Source organism: Nannobrachium achirus, assembly GCF_963921795.1.
Source record: "Nannobrachium achirus genome assembly, chromosome: 7".
In the NCBI taxonomy this organism is placed as follows: domain Eukaryota; kingdom Metazoa; phylum Chordata; class Actinopteri; order Myctophiformes; family Myctophidae; genus Nannobrachium; species Nannobrachium achirus.
Window position 1 is genome coordinate 46,529,744 of NC_137816.1, and position 25,559 is coordinate 46,555,302.

The following is a 25,559-nucleotide window of genomic DNA, read 5'->3' on the forward strand; positions in this document are numbered from 1 at the left end:
TTGGACTCGGGGGTTCGGTGGGAATGGAAGATGAACTTGTTGGGTGAGAAGTACATGTTGCAGTAGCTGCATTTGATGCACTTGGCCCTCGAGCTGTTGTACCTGTTGGGGATGAAGTTTCCCCGGCTGCCCCAGGCGCACTCGTGGGAGACGTCGAACGCGAAGTTCTCCGGCAGCTTGGGAGGGTTGTGCGCGCCTAGGAACGACTTGCACAGCCTCTCGGCCTCGCGCTTGGTGATCATGCCGCAGCGCCTCGAAGAGATGGGCATGGCGCCCGCGCGCCTCAGGATCTCCAGTTGTACGGGCGTGCACTGCACGCAGGTGATCCCCAGGGCCACGCGGCGGTTGTGGATCTCATTGTAGCTGTAGTTCTTTAGCAGCGTGTTGGAGATCTGCGCCAAGCAGAGTCTCTCCTGTCCGTCTATGACCAGACACACGATGGGCACGCCGTACAGGGACGTCTCGCTGACCGTGTTGGGCTTGAGGCTGGAGAAGGTCTGCACGTCCTGCTTCAGAGGCGGAGAGGAGCTGGAGTCTCTCTGGCCCGCTGCTGCTGCTGCTGCTGCTAGCTGGCTTGGTAGAGACTCCATGCCGAGAGATCTGGAAGGCAGAATAAACTAGATTTAGCCTCGTCCCATGGCAAAAACTGCAGCTTATCATGACGGAGGCCTATACAGAAGCTCATATTATAGGCCTTTGCTTTTAACATAAACACATTAATAACCTACTAATAATTATAAAGCAATTAGGCCTATTATAAATCACGTATCTATACAGATAATAATAATAATAATATGAAAATATTAAATGCAAGTAATGCTACTTAACTGTTTTATGATGTATGCAGTAGACATGACATTTTCTGAAATCTAGGATAATTACGCATGCTGAAAGTGTAGGCCTAATTATTATTATAAAATGTACAATGTTATAATAACAGGCCCTGTTAACCTATTGGTGATAGCCTACCCCTTCGACTAGCCTGGACAAATAGCTGCAGGTGTGGTAGCCTATGTTCTTACCTTTTAAATAGTGAGGAGTCAGGACAACTTAAGAGGCAATAATATGTTTACGCTCATAAGAACAGACGGGAAACATCCTCTGAGCTGCGCCAATGCGCTTAGCAAAGACCAAAAGAACATCTAAAGCCGCTTTCAAGGTAATTACACAAGTTAAACTGTGTGTATTTACGTTCTTAACGAAAGACTATAGCCTTAAATACATGTAATGAGAGCTTCGCACGAAGTTTGCGCAGATTATCCTACTTGAAATTAGGCCTTATCTGAAGTTCATCCGTATGTTGTTGTCACAAACATAAAACTAAAATATTCAGTTGGAACAAATAGGCTATATTTTCAGAGAAAAGGGCAAGACATGAATAGAAAATAAAATAAGATTAAAATATGGGAAAACAAGCTTAGTCTAAAATCGGTATTATCGTCACCAATAAAACGAATAGGCTATGGATATAGACAAAAGCAAAAAAAAAAAAAAAAACACATCGCCTACCTTTTTCTCCCGAAAAAGAACACAGTATACTTCCAGGGGTTTCAGATTAAACGATCTTTCACGGAAAAAAATAACAAGACGCGCGAAACGTAGTCAGTTTGGTGAAAAAACATAGCCTAGATGTAGATGTTGCCCAAAATGATTGGCCTAAAAAACGAAAAAAGTCTTGGGGTTTCTCTCAGAGCGCACGGATAAGAAGCTCCATCCTCCCAGACTCCGTGGAGCTGAATGGTGAACGACAGACAGGGAGCACATGGCAGCCTCTCTGCTGCTCACTGTACAAATGACCGCTAAACTAATAGCAAGGCTGAGGCACACCCACTTAACGCGCACGCTGTTTAACCACTGTGTGCCCGGCTCATGCAGGAGCAACAACAGTAACACCTGACCTGTATGTCTATTAGGGTTTAACTTTTCACATCAAGGCATTTGAGCCTCGGACCACCATGTGATGACATTTTAGCCTCTCAGACCCAAAACCTAATATTTTGTTATCGTTGGATTACGATTTTGTCTAAAATTCCATGCTGTAGGCATATTGATGTTGGTGCCATAGGAGAGATAACAGGCAAACGTTGATCAAAATAACAATTCTTCTACCTTCTGTAATTGTGTAGACTTTAAGTAATGCCAGTGTAAAACAACAATGTAACTCTTGAGAGCGTAACATGAAACCAAGTGTTCATTTGGTTTCATTTTACGCTCTCAAGAGTTAAAAGATCTATTAGTGTCCATTTTGTTAACTCTGCATCATTTAGCTGAGGACCACCTGGAACCCCCTCAAGGACCACTGGTCCTCAGCTAAGGACCACTGGTGGTCCCCGGACCACTGGTTGAGAACCACTGGGTTATAGGCTACACCTTACTAGCCTAAATAGACACAAAATAGATAGGAAATTTAGATTAGGCCTATATATTTAGTCGTGTATGGCCTATAATAAATAATGGCAATATTATTTTATTTTATTTATCTATTAAAATCAGTGTCCGTTATTGTGGCTTTATAGCAAACGGAGGGGAAAAACATACCAAAACTAAAATATCGCAGAAGGCACCAAAAGACAAAATGACACCGAGGCATCATTTATCAAGTTACACGACCATCTGTTAGGCTTCTTGTGGACACGCAAATCAATTTGAGGCTTCCCACACGCGCACACGCCTTGCATTTTGAGGGCTGGCGGTGCTTTTGTTCGTGTGTCAAATAATTGGCCATGTTTTTAAATCACACACTGTGCGGACCGTGCAATGAAAACTGGACGGAATCTAAGATGAGCTGATGAAATGCCCCCAGGCAAGTCGAATGCCACCCACACAACCCCGACGCGCGCACGGCGCAGCGCGACATATTTTCTTCTTCTCTATCCAAACGCATGAGCCCAATAATCTGTGTTTGGTGGGCCTTTATGCCAGTGGTTCTCAAACTTTTTTCATGTCGAGGACCCCCAAATTGACACTTATTAGCCCGCGGACCCCCATTTGAAAAGATATGCCGCCAGGTACCCCCATATAAGAGAAGATTTTTTTTACGGCTCTATAGTGATTTTCAACCATTTTAATTTCAGGGACCCCCCGTTTGACATGCATTAGGCTACGGACCCCCCATTTAATGGCATGTATATCTCTGAGACCCCAATCTATATAAAAATGTAACTCTGAGTGTACAAATGTACACTTTGTACACTCTCAGAGACGAGTTACATATACCCATAAGGGTCCATTTGGTTCCTAAACCTAACTATCATTTAGCTGGGGACCCCGTCCTGGATCATCGGACCCCACTTCGATCGAGAACCTATGCTTTAGGCTATACACAAAGAGGCCAGATTGCACAAACAGTGATGCAGCAATATCTGATATAAGTGAACCCAATAGGCCTATGCCACTTTTACGACCGTATTAACTATTAATAAGCGGATCAACAAAGCCTCATCGCTGAATCGCATGCAGTCATCACGGTTAACCTCGCTAAAGTCTCGTCCGGTAGGCCTAGCAGCTATTAATACCTGGAACAGGTTGATCCATGCAGTCTCTGCGCGTCAGATCAGACAACACTTTGTTTCCATCTCTCTGTCATGTGTTACAGGCTGAACAATAGCCCATCATGTGTGATTCAACCGAAACGAATTCATGCGCAAGACTGATACACCATAGATAATCACAATTCCAGAGGAAAATACAATTGGTCCATGTTGTTAATGCAGTCTACAGGTGCAGACTGCAGCAAACCTAAGCATCATAGCAGCCAGGTGCACCTTGCAGCCTATAGGCGGTACACAACAACACCCATAGACCTATAACTGATGCCTCAGCCTCACTGAACTGGACATTAGCCTACTAATGGGTCTCATGTAGACTTCTCCTAAAATTGATAATGATAATAGGCTAATTTAAAAAAGATTGTCAAACCTGACTGCGTAATTTGCGGGAAAGAACTGAGCAGAACACATTTCCATATCTTGTCAAGTCAAGTCTATAATTGATAGAAGATCGAAAGTGACACATGCCTAAGGTGTCTGTCTATAAGCCTAAAGGCTAGGTGGATGCTCACATCTGGGACGCCTCGTCGTTGCTGTCCAGTAGAAACCTTGTATATCCATGTTTCAAATGTGTTTTGGTAAAATGCCACTCATCATCACAATTTTTTTAAATATTTTGTTTTTCGACTGTTTTATGATGTTTTTTTGCATAGTATGGCAGACTTACTGTGTTTTATTGTCTGTCATTTAATGTTGTATGCATGCATCGAGTCTATCCTTTTAGTTGACCTTGTATCAGTGAACTAGCTGTCCTGTATACCTTTTCCAATGCAAACTTCTAATAGAATATGCAATCAATCAATCAATACAAGAGTGTCACACAAAAGTGAAAATAGCAGATCTACAAACTCACAGTGCTTCTGTGGTGGATGGATGGATAGTTGTGCAGAGAGCATCGTCTATTTTCACTAAATGATATAGCGGAGCCTAAAGGAGCAGTTTTGGACATACAAGGTTTTCACCGCGACAACTACGGTTGAAAGTTGCACTGCGTTTGCCCCGCGACACACATGCACCGCCCGGTCTCAGGTAGCGCGCTGTCCTGCTCTGTTCCATCAGCTTATCTCCCTGCAATATTGATGCAGAGAAAAGGGAGCCTCGCTGCTGAACCTGATATAAGCGCAACCTCTCCTCTTTCAACAATCAAGAGGCTTTTCCTCCAGCCCAACAATAATTACAATTTTATACTGTAATTATTCCTCTCTTTTTAATTATTTAAGACCACCGACTGAATGGGCCATTGTCGCTGCTTTATTCCGGAGAAACGTGAGCTCACGTGGCTCACACACAACGCTCTCATTAGGGCGTGCACGAGGAACGGCGCAGCACGAGCTTTTAATTAGACATTTCTAGCGGTAATTTTAGGCGTGCGCGCGCTCTCCCTCTATTACTGTTGGATACACATGAACGAGGGCTTTTTAAAAGAGCAAATTACCTGCGCCTCATTTATATGCGTTCCAATTGTTTAAACAAACCTTCCCTAAAATATTAATGCGCTGCTGGGTTTAAGTCATTAGAATTCCAAACTCACCTAGGTGAACCCAGACTTAATAGAATATTAATTCGAGACTGGCTGGCATAGGCCTTTTGACAGTAGGCTAATAGTAGGCCTACTAAACGTGTAAGTTATGTTTTTCCTTTCAAAATGGCATTGGCCTAGTCTCTGTCACGAAATTTGATAAACTCAGGGATATTTAGGCTAGAAGACAATCAATTAATTAACAATTAATTAATTCATTTTCTACAGGCCAGGGTCTGCAATGACTTTAGGCAATAGCAACTCGGGGTATAGGCTCCTATAGTCTATGCTAGGCTATATAGCTATATTTAGGTTATCCAGGACATAGTGTTCTCTCGTGGACAAAATGGAATGCTTAAATCTGAGTCAATAAAGGGAGCTTCAGAACAGATCCTTGTGGCTTGTACTGTGGCAATTAACGCCCAAATAGTGCCTCCCGACTCGAGTGTAATATTGAGTTACTAGGGCCCAAGGTGGAGGGCCCTAGTAACTTTAGCTATTGAAAAATAGCAGATATACAAGCTCACATTGTAGATCTGCTATTTTTGAAAAGTCTTGAAAATGTGTGCAAATCTTTGAATACATGTATTTTTAAGCGAACATTTGAAACTCAAATTTTGCTTCTGGGGGGGTCCCTGGAACTAAATATTTTGAGATGGGGGGGGGGGTCCGTGGCCAAATACATATCATCTTGGGGGTCCTCCTTCACATGAAAAGGTTTGAGCACCACTGACATGGAAACATATAGGTTTCTTGCACACATTTTCACAATTTTTCAAAAATAGCAGATCTACAAGCTCGTGTGAGCTCGTATATCTTCTATTTTTCAATAGTTAACATTCATGGGGGGGGCCCACAGTGAATCCTTGTACCCATGGCCCAGAATTTGGTGTGACGCCCCTGGTTGTATATTTCTACAGTAGACACAGAACAGCCAAAATATACCGGGCCTGCAAAACAAAAGCATCCCATTTGCGCAATAGAAGCACGCATAACTGCATGCGTCCCGAGGCCATGTTGCGTTCTGTCATATATTATATGGGAAGATAAATCAAGTCCGTCTAAATCAGGACAGGTTTAATAACAGCAGCAATTGAGAGCAAACGTTTTATAATTAACAGTTGTATCAGCACCCTATAAAACCGTGACCCCAATAAATTCAATTTTAGAGACCAATCAATCCTCTTCTTTAGGCGATAGACCTTATTGATCCGTCCTTGCTCAGCGCTCTTAAACGCTTTTCCCCACCTTATCCTTTTTGTTTCCACTGAAAAGAACATTTCGATTACACTTTTTATTGGGCAAAGGATTGCTCTGAGAGGGGAGGCATTGGCTCGAAAATTAAACGGTGACATTTTAATTACAGGACATTGATGAAGGGATCTGGGTAATGGCTGTGTACAGGGCGACCACTCATTGTCCCGCCTGATGTGCTAATCAACTTGGACTGCTGCGTAAAAAGGTCACCGGCCGATACAATGCGGAGGGAGGGAGGCGTGTACCTCTGTGGCAAATGGGAATATGAGGGGTCCGGCATGAAATGAAGACGCATCCCCAAACAATATGCGGTCAATATCCCCACGGAGAGAAGCGCACAACACGATGAGATTGAAAAATCCACACTTCGTTCGCGTGACATGTTGGTAAATGTCAAATTTAACATAGCAATAGATCATTTGATCACCGTGTAATTTGATTTCAGCAACAATTTACGTGTTAAAACAGGTATTTTGTACCTATATATCAAATTTTACTTATAGGCTAGAAGTGCAGGAGGCATCAAAATCAAGTGTTGGGCTACTTGCAGTTGCAGCCCACATGGAATGAGGTCGCTACAAAGCCAATCAGACCATTCTATCTGGTCGCTGTTAACAATGACATCAGAAAACAGGATTTGCAGTGCACTCAAAGGACCCATAGGCCTACATTTCAAAACAACAATCGAGAGAGCACAATTCTGCCACAATTTATTAACACAATTGTGTTAATGACCACTGCATTTTATTAGAAATGTGGTCTCCTATTTGAACACACAATAATTGCCATCATAAATGTGCAATATATTAATATAGTTTACAACTATTAAACACAGTATCATTGCGAGACAATGCAAGGTATTTCACAGGAATAAACATTCTGAATGGAAATAACTTGCTGTCAAACCTAAAGAAATCATTCTGCTGTGAGACATGTAAAAAAAAAGGGCATCAAACAAGCCTAAAATAGTTCTGCTTCATTATGAGCATGGATTACTTTGCAGTTCCTCTGATTAATTATATGAGCAAATAATTGTGCAAGCTGGTAGTTACACAAAAGAATCAGTATAAAGGTTTGGGGCTGATATACCAGCCACTGTCCTTGTCAAGTTAATTGTGTTCCACCCTGCATCAGAGAAATAACATCTAAAATGGGACATCGCTGGCCTGGAACAAAACTTATATCTGCATTGTGTGATACAACATGGCCTGAAAACAATGAGCTACATTGATGTATTGTTTTTTCTCCACCTCCTTTCTAAAGCATGTTGAAAAAAAGTCAGGCTGATGATAAAGTCCTGTAGACACACTAAGCTCCTCTCCCTAATATAAGCTGCTCTTAGATCTGTTAATGGCACCCCTCTGCTGCTCAAAATGTGATTGGGCAATTCAGTATTTTTTTATTTATTTTTACAAGCTTCAAGGCGTCTCTGACCTTGCCCAAATTTGGTGTCATACATCATAGATATGACAGTCAGATACTTACATCAGATGACTGATGTCACAGGCTGGCAACATGCAGTCTGAGATCAACATTGGAGTCACGTTGTGTGAACCACATTTCCTTTTTTTGAGCGGTGCTAACCGCTCCTATACGTCTGGCTTTGTGCATGCGTAGGTTCCTATGTTTACTGATTGCCTTCACTACCTTGCCTTCACTGTATGTGTGACTTGACTCTGCTGCCAAAAACCTTCTACTTGGTGTCTTTGATCTCATGCAGCCTAAACATTTATTTTTATTTTTATTGAGCGCCACAAATTTGATTGAAAGCCACAAACTTGGTCAGATATGTTTGTATCATCTCAGAAATATGTGCAGGATCACATCAATTTTACATTTTAGAAGACACCAACATCATCATTTATTTATTATTGTAATAACTCTTTAATGAGGAGACTCAATGGGCTCCAAATTGTACAGAATGCTGCTGCTAGAAATTTAATTAAAATTAGGTGGAGAAAACACATTACTTCTAGTTTATCTTCTCTACAATGTCTGTTTTAGGATTGATTTTAAGATTTGACTGATTAATCTTAAGGCACCTCATGGCGTGGGCCTATTTTGAGTTAACCTCTTGAGAGGAGGGAGAAATGAATGGTTCACAGTCTGGGTCCTCAGGCAGGAGCCTGCTGATTGTTTCTGTTCAGTTTTATGTAAAGCACTCTGCAACTTTGTTTTAACGAGTAAAAAATACTTTGTATTGTTATTGTATTAGTATCTCAAAAAGTGCTGGACCTGCAGGAAATTGATTCCAAAACAGAGCAGAGGGGTGCTGATTCCTATTCCAGCTGAAATTAAACCCCAGACAGACAGTCAAGGGTCAAAGTCAAAGAATATTAATGATGGAAATTAATATATCTGGTATATACTGTAAGAGGTGGTGGAAGACTAATGATTCAAGAGGTGGGTTTGTAACTGGAAGGTCAATGGGTTCAAATCCTTGGCATGCCTTAGGCTTATAGGAAGACTTGAAGACAGTGATTGCATTGCATTGCACTATAGAAGCTTCTAACTAACGAGTAACCAAGTGAGATTCTGTGGATAATCTCACGATGACCCATAAGGAATTGTTCCAAAATATTTGTATTCTAATTTAACCAATCAGCCAATAACTTTAAATGGTACAATTTCAGTTGGGTCCTAAGTAACTGATTAGGGAATGAGAATAGAGAGCTAGCGATACCTCACTTCATCAAATATTTTCGTATACTGAACTACAAGGAAATTATTTTAATTACAACTATAAAACAAGGCAGGATGGCCAAGTTAACTAGATAAAAAAGGAGCCCCGGAGTATTGAGGTTAGCCACAACAAATTAAAATGAAAGCGTTCCTCTCCATATCCATAATGAAGAGAAAAAGACCATTTCAACTTTTAGTTGTTAGGAATTTGCCTCTGTGAGCTCAAGACAGAACAGTAGCCTACAAAGTAAAGTGGTGCTCAGCATTAATCTCCATCATGTTCGTCGACTGCATTTTTTTCACTGATGAAAACTAAATAAAAACTAAATAAAAACTAAGCTGTGATGACTAAAACTAAGACTAAATATATTGACAATTTCGTCAACAAAATAAAAACTAGACTAAAAGGTTAGAGAGGGACTAGTGGAGATGTTTGGTTGCTCTCAGGAGTTGCGTGTTGAAAATAGCACACTCACGCGTCGCGCTGTGACGCATTGTGAACTTGTAGATGTGCTATTTTCAGCACACAACCAAGTGTAAAATCAGGCATTACAATGCTAGTTGACTAAATCAACTGTAGATTCAGTCCCCTAAAATCCTATGATATTTAGTCGACTAAAATTAGACTAAAACTAAAACATTTCAGGTGACTAAATTATGACTAAAACTAAATGACATTTTATTCAAAATACTATAAATAAAACTAAATCAAAATTTGCTGTCAAAAACAACACTGATACTTACAATGTCTGATGCAGTAACATTATACTGTATATCTTTCATCATCTGTCTCTCTTGCACACATCATACTGTATACGTGCATGGTGCTGTGGAAGAGACAGACAGTGATCAGAATGAAGTTTGGGTTAAAAACAACACTTCATATCCAACCATGCTATACAGCAGGGGTCATCAACAGGGGGTCCAGGACCCCTAGGGGGTCCTCAAAATCTTTGTGTGATAGAAACTTTTTTTTGTCCTTTTTTACATGAACTACTTGAACCCTAGCGTCCATATTTGGAGAGCTTTAGCCAAAAGCTCACAACGCCTCATCACAACGCCTCACAGCTTGAGGCGTTGTGAGCTTGTAGATCGGCTATTTTCTGCAGAGGTTTGGTGTAGAGGGGAAAAAGAGCAGACTAAGTACAGAGTGAAAGGTCAAGTTTATTAGCTCAATGAGTGCTGATCCCGATCACACACGGTTGGGCCGCAGCTCAACCGCTGTGCGGGCCTCGGACTACAGCCAGGCACCCACGCGACCGGCTTGCCGCCCCGGACCCGGCTGGAGGCTCCGCGGACCTCTCACGCCAAAAGAGGATGCTGGCACAAGTTGTAACATATCTGATAACACAGATTGACATGAATCCAAAATATACTGATTGTGCTGTCAAATGACGAAACTATATGGAATCTGTGAATAGATTGTGGGGGTCCCTGCTTCATCTCTCTCTCTCTCCTTGGCCTGAAAACATTGAAGACCCCTGCTAATACAGGTTTCACAAATACCGGCTGAAATTGGAGAGAAGCAGCAACCAAAAATGGGTGGATATCAGAGTTCTTCCGACTCAGTCACTCACAGGGTTGTCCTTTTCCCATGATGCGATTTGTTTCTGCAGCAGAAATTCTAGGGTTAGATCAAAGTTAAAACATTGGAGGCATCAGACAGAAACTTCACCAGATGGAAACTTCATGCATGAAATTAAACATCCCAGGTAGCTGACAAAACAATCACATTGGAGATGAAGATTCATTAATTACAACTTTGGAAAGCTTGTCACATTTTGAGATGAACTTAAATAAAAATGAAGCAATCTGGATTGGTTGTCATCAATTCCAACTCAAACTTGGGTAAACCAAACTTCTTGCCTGTTCATATGGTTTAGCAGTTCCACCAAGGAAGGAATTCCCATTTGTGTTTGCATCACTCCAATACTTTGCTGAACATCTGAAAGCTTATTTGTCACTCATCGTGGTATTTATGTTTAACGTGTAAACACAATACCTTATTTTACAACTTTGTGAACAAAGTTCAAAAAGTTGTAAAAGAACAACTTTGTGTTTTTACAACAAGGGTTCATATTTTAGATTGTAATTTGAGAAAAGAAAAGATGAGTGTTAAAATGTTTTCATTTACTGCTTTTTCTAGTTTTAGTTTTTAATGATCGGGGTTTCTCTGGTCTTGGGTCTGCTGATGAGAATGGTGATGAGGAGCATGAGGAAGATGGCCGTCGTCCCTACGACACGAACCACCGTCACAACCACGTAGAGGTGGTCTGAGCAGGACGAGGAGTCTGGTGGAGCAACAGGAGGCTGGGTTGAGGAATCAGCTGGTTGGAGGGTGGAGGAATCAGCTGGTTGGAGGGTGGAAGAATCAGCTGGTTGGAGGGTGGAGGAATCAGCTGGTTGGAGGGTGGAGGAATCAGCTGGTTGGAGGGTGGAGGAATCAGCTGGTTGGAGGGTGGAGGAATCAGCTGGTTGGAGGGTGGATGAATCAGCTGGTTGAAGGGTGGAGGAATCAGCTGGTTGGAGGGTGGAGGAATCAGCTGGTTGGATGAACGGGGCGGTTGTAGTGTCATCTGGTGTTGCAGAGGGAGGGTCAGATGGAGGGAAGGTCGGTTGGGTCGTCGTCTTCCTGTCTCGTAAGAAGTCCATGGATAGCTAACAAATAATTGCCTAATGTACTTTTGGTCAGACCATAACAAAGTCACATACACATTCATCGCATTTAAACAATTTTATTTAACTATCATCATCACTCAATATTTAATATCAATTGTATCAATGTGTCTGCTCTCAACAAAACACACATAACTCTGCCTTATTTCACATTACCAAATGTAACCAGATGTGCAGGGTAAAAAATATACACTAAAATAGCCTTTCTTTGACCCCTTCAGAATAAGACAACAGGGAACAGTCCTAACAAATTATACTCTGGGAAAATATTCTTTGACGGTGCTGGCGGGCTATTTATAATACAATTTAGGAATGAAGCCGCGGGCCGTATAAAATGTGTTCCCGGGCTGCAAATATCCATTAAAATGCAGTGGACATATAGAGAGGTCAAATCTTGTTCTGGCGTGATTATGAACCCAACTGTCTGCTATTGGGTGACTACTTTCCCTCCCTGGCTATTGCAGGTGAGTTGTCTATCTGACCCGAGGACACAGGACCAGAGCGCTACAGAGAATAGCAGGAAAGACAGATGTCGGAGCGGTTAGCACCGCTCCAAAACCTTTAAACTGAAATGATTTACGTTTATGTTTTGTCATCTTACAATAAATACACAGAATCTCTGTACGTATGCATGCATGTACCTCTGTAATCCACGTATCTCGAGAACTGTTCGCCACACACGTCGCAGACGACCCGAGGGAGCGCAGTGCCCGGCGCAGAGTCGGTGGAACAGGCGGTTGTCCAGAACGGGGAAAAAAAGGCTCTGGCCGTGGCCCAAATGAGCCAATTGATTGCCATGGCAACCCCAGCCTAAGCTTGATTTGGCAAATTCCCCAAACTTGTCCAATTCCCTACACCGGCCTTTTGATTACTTAGTCAGTCCACTTTCCACAGTCACTCCGGAATTCTCCGTAAAGTTAAAGTTGATTACGTTTATGGATGAGGTTAAATGGGATGTACTTGTATATCAAGCCACCACTGCCACACACTACAGAAACAGGAGATAGGCTTAGCCCAACGATGGGCCCTATGGGCTTACTTACTATACGGTTAAAATGGTATTGTTTTTGTTTTGATATAAGGTTATAATGGGTTGTATTTATATATGGTTAAGTTTTGTGGTCAAGTTCATGTGAGATTGCGTGACCTCAAGCATGTACACTGGGAACACAATAACCCTCAGTATTTGCCAACATCCCTTCACACCCCCACTCCAAAAAAAAATTAAATATATTTTTAAAAAATAAATAAAGGAAAATATGCTACCTAAGTGAATGATGCGACCGCGTATTTCCCGGTGAACCTGTGCGCAAAGGTGGGGGCCGATGGGCAAGGAGGGTCGCAAGCTTATGAGAAACAACTAAAATAAGACCTTAAAACCTGGCGAAAACAGTTGCGTGTATTAGCGGAAGATGACGATAAAGGAAATCATTAACTGGAAAACATTAAATTAACTTCTGAAAAGCCTACACAGCCTTAAAACATGGCAAAACAGTTGCTTGCATTAGCGCAAGATTAGATGAGGATAAAGGAAATCATTAAATGGAAAACATTAAATTAACTTCTGAAAAGGCTTCTAAGCCTACACTATAGCCTACTAAAAACGAGTGGAACCACGATCTTGCCACACGTGAATAATTGTGGTTGTAAACAATAACACAGACAATATAAATCCTTAGTCATAGTTGTGGGAAAAAAAGGTTATCATCATGGCCCCAAATAACTTTTAAATATCTTGCAATTGGCGACGAGTCTCTTACTAAATCGGCAAGAGTGCCTCTCATTCTCAATACATAAAGGCTAATAGCCTTAGTCAGTGGTGCGTGTTCCCCACACTCCCAACTCCCAAGTCCCAACCGTTGCGCTTAGGTTCACCGGGAAATACGCGGTCGCGTGAATGATAGCAGTTACTGAAATGAAGCCAAGATCAGCTTCACCAATACAGTAAAATTAAATTTCCAACAACTCTTTCCATTGCATTTAACATCAAGCATGGCTGCACAAACACATTAATGATGTGCAATAGAGGGGAAGAAAAAGTCTTCCATTGAGACAAAAAAAAAGCCCACCTCCATAGCCTTGCCACTTGCCAGTCTATTAAGATGCTTGTCAATATCTCCCCATTCCACTTCTGTAACAGCCAGGCACCACTTCAGTTTTTTCTTTCACAGAAAGAACACTGCAGTGTTCAAATACCACCGTTCTGTCTTTACGTCTGTTTAGGCCTGTCACAAGTATTACATAATCGCCCAATCGCAATTATTTGACATAATCACAATTATTTTGTCATGACTGTCATAATCGTTTCCATGTTGCAAAATGTTCATATATATTTTCAAACGTTTTCAAAAGTATAGTGTCACATTGCAACGCGTTGTGAGCTTCGGCTATTTCCACAATCAATGTTCTTTTTTTAAGTATAAAGTTGCAAATATGTCAGTAATTTCTTTGTATATTTAGGTTATGTGTCATGTCTGCCATGTGCAACTTCAAAGCCTAAAAGCCAAACAGGAATGTAATCGTCAACGACAAAAACACAATTACATCATTAATTGTGATTATTTGAGTGACAATCGTTGTGTAAAATGTGTGACAGCCCTACGTCTGTATTCCAGTCTGCAGACCTGAACGGATCTACACTACCATCCAGTGGTGTAAAGGTACTTACCGGGTAAGTACAATTTTGAGGTATTTGTACTTTACTTGAGTATTTCCAAATCTCCAATACTTTTACTTCTACTCCATTACATCTCACATCCAAATATTGTACTTTTACTCCACTAGAAATATTTGAAAACTTAACTTACTAGTTACTTTACAGATATAAATTATAATATTATAAAACATACAGAAACCACTTTAGCCCTATTTTATACCGTGGCTATTTGAAAATAGCCAATCTACAAGCTCACAACACGTCGCATTGCGTCACGTTGTGATCTTGTAGATATGCTATTTTCAAACATTTTTGTACTTTTTACCTTTGGTACTTTAACTATATTTTGATGCCAATACTTTTGTACTTTTACTTATGTAAATTTTGAATTCCAGACTTAGCTGTAACAGAGTCTTTCTATATTGCAGTATTGATACTTTTACTTAGTATTAAAACATTTAGGTTTTTCCACCACTGGTACCATCCACTGTTAAGTATTTCACAACGATGATTAGCAAGACAGAGGAAAAAGAATACCAGGAGAGGAGACCATGATTATATTCTAGGGAGTGAAAAATGGTAGAATATAAGAAGGGAATATTAATTAAATCCTTAAAAGTAACAGTGGCAACTTTTACTTTGATGAGTTAAAAAAAAAATGTTTTCAAAGGAAGAATAGGCACACACACATGTGGTTACACACACAGGCACAAACCGTAACATTCACTAGAGACTCTGACCTTAAAGCACAAGTGGGTTATTTGGGATATCCTCTCCAGAAGAAAAAAACTGTCAAAGTCATCTGAGTCAGGAATAGACAGGAATGCTCACCGCGGCGTTCACCTTTCCATTCCCAGAGAGTTTGGAGACAGGAAAAACGCTGAATAAGGATGTGCAGGGTTCAGTCCGAGTGCCAATTCACTGCAGTAAGCAAAATATTTCAGTAAAAGGGCCCCGTCGAATCCCAGTTCAAAGCAAACAGCATAATACTCTACAACACACCATGGTGGCGCTGTCATGGAGAGCTTTGAAGTGGAGAGATTCTCACATACTCCAAAAGGTATGTGAAGCAATGTCTTTTCTTTCGTCCAGTGATTCTCAAAGTGGATTCCAGGGACTCTGTGGGTTCCTTTAGAGGGGTATAAAATTGACCCATAGAAGTATGTAACTCTAACAGTATACAAATGGAACCAAATGGACCCTGACGGGTCCATTTGGTTCCATTTGTACACTGTCAGAGTTAAGGGGAGACCTTGACATTTAAAAGTTAGAGAACCACTGCTCTTGTCCATGTGCATAAAGTCTGTTTTACAGTGCATATGGGCATACGTGACCCATGAACCCTGTGGCGTGTGCCCAGGATGTCAGCGTCCTGCGGCCTGCTGCGCTCGCCTCTCCTCCAGACACTCACAGACCCACTGTGACACCACCTCTGGCTGGCCGTCGTTGTACTGGATGATGAAGGAATGCTCCTATGAAGAGAGACGCAGAGCAGAGAAGAAATAGATTTTTAATTTTAACCATTATTTTTGTATACTTTTGCTATTCAAAAATAGCAGATATACAAGCTCAGGGTGAGTGACACGCTGCGAGCTTGTAGAGCTGCTATCTTTTGCAAATCTTTGAATATATATATTTTTAAAGCGAATGTTAGTAATGTATCTATAACTTTCTTTCTCTGGGTCCCTGGAACAAAATATTTTGAGATGGGGGTCCGTGGCCAAATACATATAATTCTAGGGGTCCTTGACATGAAAAAGAATGAGAACCACTGATGATAGAAACATATATTTTTCAATATATTCAAAGACAATAATGCAAATAAACAAAACAAGTAATGAGCTTTTCCCCAGACAAAAAGAGGGTAAAATAAATGTTCAAATGTTGTTCAATACATCACTTTTATTGTCACAGATGGTTGACACGTTGACAAATCGTTAGCCTCATAGCATAATTGTTATAATTGATATAATCTATCCTCCAAACTTAATGCAATGATGTGTTCACCACTTTGCTGGTTGGAAGTTTATATTCGATTTACCAATGTTTGTCTCACTTGTTACAATACTAGTCCGAGGATTAGTAACATGAAACGAATTACGTCACACGAGACACCTCAATGACAAGAATCTAAATACAAAAAGCTCATCTGGGGGCCATAATGCAGACTGGAGCCCTGCACCAAAGGTCAGAGGGGAGTCAGAGGTGAAAGTGGAGGCGGCTTGTAAATGAAACATGTCATCTGAGACTAAACCTTGAGTTCCATTTACTGTGTCTAGCAGTACAATTAAATAAACAACACCACGGTCAGTCGGCGTCAATTGACTTGTCAGTACTGATTTGATTGATATCTGTTCTTCACAAAGTGTAGTACACCCTTAATTATATTGTGTATAATTGTGTGTAAATACATATGTATAAGTATTATATAAATACAATTATACTGTACATATTACACTGCGATATACACACACACACACACACACACACACACACACACACACACACACACACACACACACACACACACACACACACACACACACACACACACACACACACACACACACACACACACACACACATCATATACTGTATAACTATATGACACTAAAAACTCAGTTATTTGTCATACTGTTAGTGTTTCCAGCAGAGTATAAATATGTGGCAATCCCATTGAAAAGAGTTACATATGGGAGAAATGGACTGAATACACGACCCGGAAGAATGACACCACAGAGGATTGAAATGGACTGTAAGTTGATGATGAAAATGATGTAAAATGTTGACCCTGAAAATGTGTTCACATGTGACAAAATAAAAATTACGTTTAAAAAAGAAAGAAAAGAGTTACATAAAGAGACAATTAGATCCAGCGCTTAGGGGCCATAAACGCATCGGTGGACACTAAAATACCTCCCTACAAAGATGTTATCTTTGCTAACGGAGCCACAGTACTGTTTTTACTGGTTGTTTGTTTATTTGAGTTCACTGCGTTTGTGCTCACGTCCTATAGTTGCACGTAAACTATGAACCAAAGGCCCAAACCTGAGAGAAGTCAAGGATCTTCATCATTCCATTCTACTGTATATGCTACCCAAAAATAATTACAGCCAGGCTAGCTACAAAAAATAGGTTTGTCAGTTGTGTGCAACTGAGTGGACACGAGTGGACACAATGTTTGTAAGGTAAATAAAAACGTATGCAGACTATTAGATATTATTATCTCAGGCAGACCTCTCAATGATAGGACTAGTACGTCAAGCAAACGATGCACTCACAAAAATGTAAATGTAGGTTAGCATTGATTGAACTTCACTCGCCGAGACAAATTACATTCATGAGAATGACATCATTACTTAGGTTATATTCATCTGAATTGAACACATTTTCACAAATCTTCAAAAATAGCAAATCTACAAGCTCGCAGCGTGGCACTCAGTGTTGCGCTATGAGCTTGTATATCTGCTATTTTTCAACTGCTTAAGTACCCAGGGCCCAGAATTTTGTGCGACACCCCTGGGCACAGGCAGAGCTACTCTGCTACACATGGGCACAACCACAACGTTCCTTGCAGGAAGGAACACGAACATAACCCTCCAATAATTAAAATACCTCCATAGCTGAATTAAACATGTAAGGTGTAATGAGAGAGTTACAGAGAATAAATACTCTTTACTTCAGGTCATTTAAGGTATAGCGGCTTACATTTCTTGCAGTGCCTTCGGAGAGAGGTGAGATGGGGGAGGGACTCAGAGTATGGCTACATTAATCACCGTCTGGCCACATCAAACTGGGATAATCACCTGAATGCTCCCGCTCAAATAAAACTGGCCCTATCCCCGGGGAAATTCTACCTAACTCTTTAATTGTTTGGAGCCTTTGATAGGTCTTTTTAATCGAAGATTAATTTATGCGTTTTTAAATAACTCTACTTATGATTAATCAGCGCCGGGAAAAATTACAACGAGAGTTTGAGGCAATTATTACCAGAGACTGGTCGTCACCTCATTAGACTTGTTGGAAGGAACAAAATGTGTGTGTTTGTGTGTGTGTGTGTGTGTGTGCAGGGGTGTCACAAGGGGGGGGGGGGGGGGGGGGAGTAGGACTGAGTTACTAGGGCCCAAGGTGGAGGGGCCTTGATTATTTTATACTTTAGCTATTGAAAAATAGCAGATATACAAGCTCACAGCGCGGCACTGAGTGCCGCGCTGCAAGCTTATAGATCTGCTATTCGTGAAAATGTGTGCAAATCTTTGATTATATGTATTTTTAAGCGAACATTTGTAAATCAATGTTGCTTCTGGGGGTCCCTGGAACTAAATATTTTGAGATGGGGGTCCGTGGTCAAATACATATCATTTTGGGGGTCCTTCACATGAAAAATAAGGAAGGAAGGATTTGAATTTTTCAAAAATAGCAGATCTACAAGCTCACAGCGCGGCACGTATATCTGCTATTTTTCAATAGTTAAAGCACAAAATAATGCGTAATAATGCGTTCCCAGTCTAAATGGGTTAAACACCGTCCCCCTATGAAGAACATTCATGGAGGGCCCGCATTGAATCCTTGTACCCAGGGCCCAGAATTTGGTGCGACACCCCTGTGTGTGTGTGTGTGTGTGAGTGAGTGAGTGAGAGAGAGAGCGGGAGAAAGAACGGTTGGGTGAAAACAGAAAGAGTGCGACAGAGAGAGAGAAAGGTGAAGAGGTAGGTAGAATAACTAGGTCTTTACAGATTTGCATGCTAATCACTGGCTCCCGCCGGAACCTCAGTAGCATTGGTTTGGTGTGCATAGACGACGTATGCATGCACGTGTGTTCTAATCTCGGCGGGTAGGGGAAAGGGTAACTCTCTGGTTAGGAATGTAACAATTGTGTTACAAACTTGTTTTCCCTAGAAACAGAGCTGTCCGAGCGGCCAGTTCTCCGGTTTGCTGTGTCCTTGGTATGGTCTTTTCTTTTACTTTTTATATATTACTTATAACAGGGGTCTTCAACTTTTTCAGGCCAAGGACCCCTTAGCTGAGAGAGAGATGAAGCAGGGACCCCCAGATTCCATATAGTTTCATCGTTTGACAGCACAATCATCAGTGTATTTTGGATTCATGTCAATTCGTGTTTTCAGATATTTAACCACTTGAACCGTCATTACCTAATAAACTTGACCTTTTACTCTGTACTTAGTCTGCTCTTTTTCCCCTCTACACGAAACCTCTTTGCCAAAAATAGCCGATCTACAAGCTCACAACGCCTCACGCTAGATCGGCTATTTTTGGCAAAGGTTCTCAGAATATGGACACTAGAGAGGACTCCGTTTTGGAGGACCCCCTGTCGTAACTCTGAGGATCCCCTTGGGATCCCGGACCCTGTGTTGAAGACCCCTGACTTATAATATGCTCTGTAACCTTTCTTACTATAAGTGCTCAGTCTGGCTTGTTCATGCAACAAACGACTCCAGACAACCCAGCTACAGTGGTTCCCTAAACTTTTAGCTTTGGCCCAAAAGAGAAATGAGTCGTTTGCCATGGGACCCCAAACTAGTGAAAACAGCAGATCTACAAGCTCACAACCTGTGGCTTCGCTGCCGGACCACACCCTGAGACTCACAATCAATGGCAGAGAGGAGGCACTGGGTTTCACTCTGGTCCACAGGAAGTCAAAGTGAGTGAAGATCACTGACCTAGAATACGCAGATGACATCGCCCTAATCTCAGACACATCAGAGAAAGGAAGGGAACTACTACTACTGGCAGTAGAAATGGAGTGCGGGAAGATCGGCCTCAAGCTCCATGCCAAGAAAACAAAGGCTCAGATCAGTAACACAGAGGACAAAAACATTGCAACTGAGGACGGGACGTTTTTTATAAATGCTGCAATTTTTGGGCAGGTCTTGCGCATAAAATAAACCATTGATTTCAAGTGACTACCTGTTGAAATACAGGTGAACTAAATAAATGCATTTCTGCTTTGCTAATCAGATTGAATCATTGCCCATTGAATCAATGGACTGATCCGGATTTATGGATTATCGTTACTTATGTCAGATGTGCTGGGGATAAGGAACCCACTTCTATTTGTTTGCCAGTGGGCAGCAGGTTAATACTTGGACCCACAGAGAGCAAGTAGATCAAGATCAAGCTTCAGCCGGTTTATTGAAAACTAATAGCCTCAGTTATTCAGCTTCCATCTGCGTGCAGGCTGCTAGATCTGGGTTATGTCAGAGAGAGAGAGAGAGAGAGAGAGAGAGAGAGGAGGGGTTCTTTTGTGACAGAGCGAGGGGCTCATCTGGTACCTCCGGGGTTGGAAGGGGCTGAGGAGTGCCTGCGTGCGGTTGTGTGTGTGTGCATATGAATAGAAAAGGGGGAGGGGGCAGCGTTGACAAAGGTGCTAAAAGGCTACGTGAAGGCCGTTGAACAGGGAATAGGGAATGAGGAGGGGGGGGGGCTGGGTACGTTGAAATGTCCATCAAATCACAAAGAAGCTATGGAGGGCTGTGGGATCTCACTCTGTCACAAATAGGAAGCACAGAAAACACACTTGAACAATATGATGGTGCCAACTACCATATTATGGGATTAACTCAGGGGTCTTCAACAGGGGGTCCTCGGAGTTACTACTGGGGGTCCTCCAAATCTTTGTGTGACAGAAACCTTTTTTCCTACTTTTTTATATTAACCACTTGAACCCTATATCGTCCATATTCTGAGAACTTTAGCCAAAAATAGCAGCAATAGATGCATTTTGCATCATATTATCCATCAGATGATGTAATATCATGCTACAAAGCATCATATGATGCTTTGTAGCATGCTGAAATACTAAAATATCTAAAAACACAGATTGAACACAAAAAATAAGGCTTGTGTTGATCGTGTCCCAAACAACAATAAAATAAGATCTGGTTCTCCCAGAGGTGAAGTGGTCCTTTAAATATCTGAAAACACAAATTGACGATGAAACTATATGGAATCTATGAGGAGGTTGTGGGGGTCCCTGCTTCAGATCTCTCTCAGCTAAGGGGTCCTTGGCCTGAAAACGTTGAAGAATTAACTCAAATGAATCATAAGGAACTTATGCAAAAGACTTATGCAAAGACAACCGATTGGTTTCTCCCCCCCCCCCCCCCCCAGGCTTCAGAAAGGCGGATCCATGCAATCCAGTGTGTGTGTGTCCAGGTTAAGGTCCTGGGCGCGGGCCAACGGAAAGTCTCCTGAAACTGACCAACGAACGTCATGAGGTTATGATGACAGGATAGGGTGTCCACCATGAAACATGCATCAGTGGGAGGAGAAGAAGACACTGTCACTTTCTTCTGCGATGGACCGCTGTAATTCTTTACCAGCTGGAGAGAAGAGGACTCGCAGGGATGGGAGGAGAGAAAGGAAGAGGGAAAGAGAGAGAGAGGTGACACTGATACGAAGTTTGATACAGCTCAGTTAATGTCTGGGGCAACGAGGTTCTGTGATATGAGTCACGCATCTCTCTGGCCCCGGAGCTCCTTTACTTTCCGTATCACCTCGCTTAACTCGACGCAACGTCTTTTCTTCTCCTTTCTTTTCCCCCAATTTATTTGTTTCGTCAATTAAACATAACAGTGCTAGCGAGGCCGCTCGCCATAAAGTGCTCGTAATACTCCTCGCGTCAAGCCTCAGAGACGGAGCCTATCTGCTTGCAGACGTGCAATCAAAGGAGCACGCGGGATCCCAGCGCCACTAAAAGGAGAGTCTAATAGGATCAAACTGCAGTGTGACAGTAATGACGTCAATAAAAAGCCGCGGTAGCGATCAAGGGAAGGTACGCAAAAACCCAGATGAGCTGATGGGGGGAGGGGAGGGGGGGGCACAGGGCCATAAAAATAACAGTATTTGCTTATTGCCAATGTGAGCGCCTGTTTTCCAACATTACGCTCTCAGAGGAACGAGAGGCAAAGATAAAAAACTATTAGCAAGAGGAGGAAAGAGAGAGATAAGAGAGGAGAAATAGGTGGTGGGGGTCGGGGGGGGGGGGGGGGGACCTCCAGCTGTGGCTAGCTAGGTGCATTAACATACAGATAGAAAAGGTACAGAGTTTTTAATATGTACGCAGGAGGCCGGGGAATGGTGGAGGGGTGGGGGGAGAGAGAGAGAGAGAGAGAGAGAGAGAGGGAGAGAGAGAGAGAGAAAGACAATCAAGAGGACAGTGCCACAATGGTGGGTACCATGACCTCATCTCCCTGCTCATCATGGGCAGAGAAGGAAATGATTTGGGCCTGAAGGGGAGAGAGAGAGAGAATGCAAAAAAGAGAGAGAATAAAAAGCAGAGAGAAAAAAGATGGCAGAACAGAGGAAAGAAGAAGTGTGTGTGTATGTGTGTTTGGGGGGGGACATAGTCTAAAGGCAGGGGTTCCAAAACTTTTTTGTCTCAGGGCACCCCATAAATATTTTTTTAATTCGAGGCACCCCTACATTATAATTTTCACTCCCAGCACCTTATATTTATAACATATCGTCGTTGTTGGATGGAAACCTTGTATGTCCAAAACCGTTCGTTTTGTATTTATCATACTAAATGTACTAAACTAGTGAAAACAGCAGATCTACAAGCACACACCGCTTTGTGCGCTTGTAGATCGGCTGATTTCACTAGTTTTTTGCGACAGTCTTGTATGATGAAGCAGGGCTTTGCTTTACCAAAAGACGTACACATTTGAAACTTGGAGATACAAGGTTTCTGCCCAACAGTGACGATATTTTAGCGATTACGTCGCGAGGAAAACGTTGAGATAATAGCCATTTTGGTTAGAACTGACTGAAAATAACTTTGTACTTCAAGTTTAAAATGATACTAAATATTTCTTCAAGTGTCCAAATACATTTCAAATATTATCAAATGACCTCGTGGCACCCCTGGACTGCCGTCGCGGCACCCCAGGGTGCCCATTCACCCACTTTGAAAACCCCTGGTCTAAGGGAGTTGGAGTGGAGTGGAAGAAACAAGTCCTTACACACAGAGCGAGTAGGGATGGGAGACGATATGAAGATCTCACAATAATCGTGATTTCATTCACGATTATTGTGACCAAAGATATTGCGATTTACGATATCGCAATAATCTAAAATATCACCAACAAGAACATTCTCTCTACATTTACTCTCCCTGACACACACACAGACAGTCGCACACGCACACACGCACACACGCACACACACACACACACACACACACACACACACACGCACACACACACACACACACACACCCCCACCCACCCCTCCGCTCTCAGTGGACTCGACTGTCACTGGTCCTGAAACATTAGTCGGGGCTTGTAGCAGCTCTTAAAAGGTGGCCGGTGCAAATGACTGTGGCCTTGTGAGTTAATACCAGATCAGAGAAAAGCCATCAAGTCCAAATGGGGAAGAACAGGGGGAATATGATGTGGCCAGGCAGTACATCCATCAAAGATACTCCCAAGACTTTCTACTTTGTGAACAACTTGAACACAAACACAATTATTTTCCATTGAGTAGCATGTCAAAATTAGATGACGCGGACCCAGGGGTGTAGTTGTCCCGATTTAAAATGAAGCAAACGCGGAACTGAAAGCTTCTGTGATTGGCCGCTAGTTGTGCTGTTCTGGCACGGGGTCAAGCTCAAGCTCCCTCAGCCCTATGTTCCCTCACTGAGGTTAGGGTTAGGTATAGTGGTTAACATAGGGCTGAGGGAACTTGAGCATGGACCCTCCGGCACCAGAAGCAACATGTTCTCCATAGGATTCCATTAATTTCCCCCGAACTTTTACATTTGATTTTCTTACCTTAATAAACATTGTCATAAATACTTTATGGTTCCTGTCGCTAGTTTAAAGCCTTGTTTCAATCACCATGATATGTGTTTTGTGAAAATAATATAACATGGGGCTTGTGATGATTCTTCTTTGTGTGCTTTATTTTCGGCAAGCTTAAGACAATGTCCCATGTATCCCTGCGGTTGCACGTGACCGTTGGCAGCCAATAGCATTCCTTGGGTACCATTAAAACAATGATGAGACTAACAACGATCCGTGAGAGTGTTCCATGTAGTGCTGGTCCCATACAACGGCCAAAAAAGCTTCATTTGCGCAGCATAGAAAACCAATGGCTTCCCACCGTCCATATTTTAGTCTATGTGCAGACCCCGCGTGATATCTAAATGTAACGGCAATCTGGCAAGTCCCGGAAAAGACGCGATGTGATTGGCCAGGCGTCATTTGAGTGGCAGCCTCGCGAGGCTTTTCCTCCCCTACTAATACAGACAGAATGCCGTTCCCAGCAACTGCATCAGTGGCTTAGTGGATTGGTCTCTAGGATTCCAATCCATGCGCCCCGGGTTCGTATCCCGGTCGTGCCACTTTTTCTGGCTACACCCCACGGAGGTTAAGTTTAGGGTTAGGGGTAGAGTTGGGTTGTCGAAAAGATAACATGTAGACATAGCGACAATGCGGCCTCAAAGGGACTGTAGTGCCTTGGACTGCTGCAGGCCAATCACACGCTGCCAGGGTGGGGCTTGCCAGATAGCCGTTAAGAAAGAAATCACACGCAGATCCCACACAACTACACCCACAGCTTATATCTCTGTGGACCAGGCTGTCACTGTCCTTGGTCCTGAAACATTAGCCGGAGCTACAAGTAGTATGTAGATTAGTATGTAAAAAAACAGAAGTCTACCTCAGGGGTCTTCAACTGGGGGTCTGGGAGCCCTAGGGGGTCCTTAGAGTTACTACAGGGGGTCCTCCAAATCTTTGAGTGTTAGAAACTTTTTTTCTCCTTTTTTATATTAACCACTTGAACCCTAGCGTCCATATTCTGAGAACATTAGCCAAAAATAGCAGATCTACAAGCTCACAACGCCTCGTGCTGCGAGGCGTTGTGAGCTTGTAGATCGTCTATTTCCGGCAAAGAGCTTTGGTGTAGAGGGGAAAAAGAGCAGACAAAGTACACAGTGAAAGGTTAAGTTTATTAATACAATTCAAATCAAAAATCCAATTAATCATAATTGTATGATGCCTTTTAACTTGGAAAATGCAGTTGTGTTTTTTAAATGGTTGAGGAGTTTCTGCAGGTCAAGGACCCTCTAGTCCAACATGGCAATGCAAAAACAATAGTAATGAACTTTGTGCTGCCAACGGGGGATGTCAGGGAAAGGTCAGACAAAAACCTTGAGATACTGTCCAACTGAGACCTGAAAAACCCACATTTCACTCCA

General features: G+C 42.2%; 2 protein-coding genes across 2 annotated transcripts in view; both read right to left on the bottom strand.

The window, feature by feature from the left end:
- The window catches only part of LOC308288791 (SKI family transcriptional corepressor 1 homolog-B-like), a gene marked incomplete at both ends in the record, with an annotated part of 7,045 nt that extends 6,455 nt beyond the window's left edge, over positions 1-590 (bottom strand). The window contains one exon of the mRNA XM_080730261.1: positions 1-590. This exon is cut by the window's left edge and continues 1,186 nt beyond it. Within this exon, the coding sequence (XP_080586387.1) occupies positions 1-590 (590 nt within the window).
- A 14,998-nt stretch (positions 591-15,588) lies between these two features.
- map2k5 (mitogen-activated protein kinase kinase 5) overlaps positions 15,589-25,559 on the bottom strand; it is a 92,010-nt gene continuing 82,039 nt past the window's right edge. The window contains exon 22 of the mRNA XM_080730793.1: positions 15,589-15,810. Coding sequence (XP_080586919.1) covers positions 15,703-15,810 — 108 coding nt within the window. The 3' untranslated portion in view covers positions 15,589-15,702. The remainder of the gene's footprint in view (positions 15,811-25,559) is intronic.